Genomic DNA, 5,470 nt, shown 5'->3' with positions numbered 1-5,470 from the left:
TCCTACTTCACATCTTCATTCACCCCAACACAGTATAGTCTGTATTTTTATGGGTTAACAACTAGTCTGGTTACCTTCGAAAACTTATTAAAGGCATTCATCATCATTTCCACAGAAACTCTATCACCTCGAGAGAACATCAATAAATCATTTATAAAGCATAGATTTTTGGTTTTCAATTTCTCGCATTTTGGATGATAGTTATAGTTACTATCTTTGTGCATTTTGGTGAGGTACTTGTTCACACATTCCATAACAATGACAAATAGCATAGGTGATATTGGGTCACCTTGTCTAAGACCTCGTTTCACTTCCATAATCTCACTGTGATGTCAATTAACGTTAAATCTATACAATACAGTGGTCACAGCTGTCATTCTCCATTTAGTGAATCTCCTTGGAAATTCTACTTAATTCAGTATACTCTCTAACGCATTCTAATCTACCATATCGTATGCCTTTTGGATATCCATTTGCATCAAGCATCTTGGAGTACCCTCTTTTCTATCATAACCCTTGATCAGTTCATAAGTGAGAAAGATTTGTTGACCCTTCACGAACGCAACCTGATTTTTCCCCACAATCGAATCCAAAACGTTCGTCATCCTATTAGCTAACACATTGGATATGATTTTGTATAGAGTGCTGCACCAGGCAATATGCCTATAATCCTTAATTCCCTTCACCCCATTGTGTTTAGGTATCAGTGTAACAATCAAACAATTAGCAGCCTTGTATATTCTATTATTGGTGAAGAAATCTTGTACAACTCTAACTACATTAGTTCTTATAACGCGCCAAGCTTTATTAAAAAAATACGTCCCATAATCATCACTACCCGGTGACTTATCATGATCAATCCCTTTAAGAGCTGCAAAAATTTCCCCCTCTGTAACAGGCACAATAAGACTTTCTCGCTGCTCTACATTCAACTGGGCTCCATCTCGCATCGCATGTGTGTCAATTCCTTCCAGTTCATTGGAAGCATTCCCCATCAATTTATTGTAGAATTCCATCACTTCTTTTTCTAAATTATGTTGGTTGCTCATATGAGTACCATCAGTTTTTTGAACATTTTTCCAATTCTTGACTTGCTGCCTCGCCTTTATGGATGCATGAAAATGTTTGTTGTGGTCATCACTTAAGCGAAACCAATCAATTTTTGCCCGTTGTTTTAGCATGTTAAATTCCATTTCTTGCCACTTAATTAATTCTTCAGAATGTTGCTTGACCTGCTCAATTATTATTTATTTTTATGTCTGTCCACTTTTTTTTCAAACCTAAAATACATTATTTAATATTTTACTCTATAAAAACTATAAATAAAATATCTTTTTACGAAAAAAGTTTTAAAATCATAATAAAAAAATAGTAGTATATTATTTAAAATAAAATGATTGATTAGTACTTTTAAATTTGATTTATAATTTTCAAATAGACAGAAAAAAAGTCTCACATTCTTTCTAAAATATAATTCAATTATAATTGTAGTTATATATGTAAAAAAAAAAATGAAACTTCGATTATAAAATTGAACAATAACTTCTCAGCCAATTTACATATAAATGTCCTACAATATAATAATAAATTTAAATAATTAATATGAAAAAAACAATTCAATTCAATTAAATCAATTGTATACATTTTTAGCCACAAAGAAAACCGGAGATTTTATCTTAAAGAGCGATTCATCTCCGTAGACTCAGATAAAAATAGAATCGTTTTTACCTAATTTAAAAAGTCGAAATTTACAAATGAATAAAGAAGAAGCAAAGCAGGGAAGCCTTATTCAATCAACTACATTAAGAAAAAGGACAGGTCTGCACTTAGGAATAAATCCAAAACGTTGTGGTCTCGACGAGCCTTTAATTTATATTATACAAATTGTTGTGAACATAGTCAACCTCCTATTAAGAGAAACTAATATATTGACAATTCATCTTCTTTCATATGCGACATCCATTAAAATCCGATGTGCCATTCTTCAAAATTTTCAAAACCTTTTAATATTCATGTTAGCATAATCTATAACCTTCCATTCATAAATATATATATATATATATATATATATATATATATATATATATATATATATATATATATATATATATATATATATATATATATATATATATATATATATATATCCTTAAAATCATTTTCCTATTTTTTTCATGTACTAATCATTAATTTTTTTGGGTCTATCCACTGTTTTTTCGAATCTAAATATACATTATAGAACGGTTTAGCCCATAAAAATTATATATAAAATAATTTCTTACAAAAAGAGTTTTAAAATCATAGTTAAAAAAAGAGTATAACATTATTTAATATAAAATGGTTTATTAATACTTTAAAGTTTGAATTATAATTTTCAAATTAATAAAAAAATGTCTCACATTCTTTTTAAAATATAATTAAATTATCATTATAGTTATATAAAAAAATGAAACTTTTTCATATTAAACCAAACAATAATTTCACAACAAACTTACATATAAATATCCTATAATATATTAGTAAATTAAAAATGACTAATATATAAAAAGACAATTCAGTTGAACTAAATCAATTATATACATTAAAAATTAATGAGATAATGATAGTTAAACACAAACAAATAATATTCTTGGATTTATTTAAATACATATTTCATCATCCAACTCATAAAAACTAATTCAACAAGACTTTGTTAAATAGAGAGTTTTATCTTAGATATAATGTGAATCGTGATAATTGGTTACATATTGTCTGACCGTTCGAATGTGAAATATATTTAATTCATATAATGATGAAAATACATTCTTGATAAGTGAAAAATGAAGCAATAAAAATCTACATAAATGTTATACACTTATTTTACTTTTTTTTTGTTTTAATTTTGTTGTCTTATCTTATATTTTCGAAATTCAAACTTGTTTTTTTCACTAAAAATTGTATTTTTTTCTGTAAAAAAATATCATCATCTTATTATAAATTTTGGTACACTAGACAAAAGTCAAAATCTATTTAATCTCATATTAATTAAATAATTCATTTCAATTTCGCGCATCGCGCGAGTCTTAATTTAGTTTATATATTATTATGATTTTTTTTAAAAAAGAAAATATAATATATTAATAAACGAAAAAAAGGCACTGACAGCCAAAAGTCACATAGAGGACACAGGTAGTATAAATATGTTTTTCATATTTATAAATCAATAATAATTTTAAAATTATTAAAATGTTTAATTCCCCTAACAACCATAATGTGAACATAATTAATGTGGACATAGTAAAAACATCAAATGAAAGAACACTTATTATATTTAATTAACATATGTTGAGTTATTCCTACATAAGTAATTGCACACGTATAATCCAATATTTTAATTTAGTTGAAACTTATCCAATAATACTTATAATCCTTAGCATTAAAAAAATTGTTGTAGAATTTACCTTATAATTTAATTTTCTCCCTAACAACCATTGTGTGAACACCTTGTATTAGTTTGGTACTTGGGCTTATAAAAGGACATCAACAAGTGATCATTTCAATTGTGACAATGTCTTCCGATAGTAGCAATGGAAAAGAAGAGCTAACCATTTTGCGTCAATACATACATCATATACCAAGAGATGAACCCCATTTCGACCGCAGGTTCAGACAAATCGACTTCATTCTGAGCTTTGCCATCGAGCACTACGATAAACATGGAAAAGGCGACGGATATTTCACCCCTACTTGGAAAGTAGATCGTGAAAGTATTGAATTGGTGAAAAAGTTGAAAGAAAATCATCCAGAAGTGAGGGTGGTTATCAGCATTGGAGGTGTTGGCCCTGAATTTCCATTCAATCCAGCTAAAAAAGATAGATGGATATTCAACGCTGTAGACTCCATCAAAAAAATCATTCGTCTGTATAACGACGACCGTAGCTACAGAAACACAATCGACGGTATTGATATTCATTATGATGTCATCAATTCCAGTGAAGATGAATTCTCCTTTTGTATTGGGGAAGTTATAAAACAACTCAAAAATGATAGAAATTTATCTATCCATGTTGTGTCCATTGCTCCAACGAAACTCGTGGAACCCTACTATCTGAAATTGTATTTGGACAACAAACACAATATTGATTTGGTTGATTACCAGTTCTACAATCAGAAATTCTCTACAAAGGAAGAAGTTGTAGATCTCTATAAAAAACTGGTAATTGATTACAATCCTGCTAAAGTCCTAGCAGGAATTGGCATTCCTGTTGACCCTATACTTGACAAGGGCATCAAATACCTCGTCAAACACAAATTACTTCCGGGTATTTTTCTTTGGAACTTTTTGGACTCTATCGATGGTCCCGACACATTCTCTATAGAGAAATATCTACATGATCTCTGATTAACCTATGATGAATGTTCCAAATAAGACATGTGAATTGTGTGCTTGTTTTAATATTGTATGTGTGTGAGTGTGCTTGTTTTGATATTGTATGAGTGTAAGTGTGCTTGTGTATTGCATTGTTTTCTTATTTGTTTTTTTTTACCATTTTGTTGCAAGTGCAGAACTACTTTTGTTGTATAATTATATGTAATGCTTTGAATAATAAGAATCAAATTTATGTATGTTTTCCTTTCTTTACCTTGTAACGTTACTCAATTCACCATTTCTTTACACCGGCTATTTCGGTGCCTTTTAGTTCATTATTTATAAAAGATGAAGTAACACACATAAGTCATAATAGAAAACACGAAAATAAAGTGTTCTAAACAATTAGCATACGTTATGCATGCAAGAAATCGCCGACTGTTTCAATGTCTTTTAGTTCATTATTTTGGTAGTGTTTAATGTAGAAATTGTAAACAACCGTTAATCCTCTCAAAGCCTTTAAACTAAGAATTATCTGCAGAATCGACTAGTTGATTCTAAGACACGTGCTAATGTAATTAAGGTGTGGCTTGCTCAATTTAACAGAAGCTTGACTCGAAGAGAAAAACAGTTCCTCTTAAGAGTTTAAGTAAGCCAAATTTTCCACAATAGATAAACTAAAGGTAACTCGTGACCAATAGAAAGTTAAGTGATAACATTCAAAAAAGATACACTACGAATGCATCTATGGTGAATTCCATTATCGTAACGGAACCACAGTCGACAACGTATATAACGAAGCACAAAGATAGTTCAAACGTAAATGAAAGTAAAACGAAATGTTCAAGAGGAACGACTGATAAATATGGAAATTGCATTGAAGTAAAAAATGGTGATTCACGTACATTAGCACTCTTGAAACTCTTTTTTCCTCGCGCTGGGATCATGAAGTTTTTCAAGTGATTTTAGTACAAATGAACACCCCGGAGCCCTTAGTGGGATCTCCTATTTATAATACAATAAAATAATTGCTACAAGTTTCGTAACTACTTAGAAACCACCTATAAGCCAAACAACTGGCTGCACGATCCTACGCAACTGCCCCCATGTCTCTGGCGCTTA

At 29.7% G+C, this 5,470-nt stretch overlaps 2 protein-coding genes across 2 annotated transcripts; one reads left to right on the top strand and one right to left on the bottom strand.

The window, feature by feature from the left end:
• Positions 1–437: 437 nt before the first annotated feature.
• Positions 438–1,193, bottom strand: LOC131645222 (uncharacterized). Its single transcript, XM_058915901.1, has one exon. It carries the CDS (start codon positions 1,191–1,193, stop codon positions 438–440), a length of 756 nt encoding a protein of 251 aa, XP_058771884.1.
• A 2,354-nt stretch (positions 1,194–3,547) lies between these two features.
• Positions 3,548–4,381, top strand: LOC131645213 (chitinase 1-like). Its single transcript, XM_058915892.1, has one exon. It carries the CDS (start codon positions 3,548–3,550, stop codon positions 4,379–4,381), a length of 834 nt encoding a protein of 277 aa, XP_058771875.1.
• The last annotated feature ends 1,089 nt before the right edge of the window (positions 4,382–5,470 follow it).

The sequence above is a fragment of the Vicia villosa genome, linkage group LG1 (genome assembly GCF_029867415.1).
Source record: "Vicia villosa cultivar HV-30 ecotype Madison, WI linkage group LG1, Vvil1.0, whole genome shotgun sequence".
Taxonomy (NCBI): domain Eukaryota; kingdom Viridiplantae; phylum Streptophyta; class Magnoliopsida; order Fabales; family Fabaceae; genus Vicia; species Vicia villosa.
The sequence above is the reverse complement of the archived record's forward strand: the minus strand, read 5'-3'. Positions and strand labels throughout refer to the sequence as shown.

Excerpts from the sequence above, each read along its gene's own strand:
- LOC131645222 (XM_058915901.1), bottom strand. The coding sequence starts at position 1,193 with ATGGAATTTAACATGCTAAAACAACGGGCAAAAATTGATTGGTTTCGC.
- LOC131645213 (XM_058915892.1), top strand. The coding sequence starts at position 3,548 with ATGTCTTCCGATAGTAGCAATGGAAAAGAAGAGCTAACCATTTTGCGT.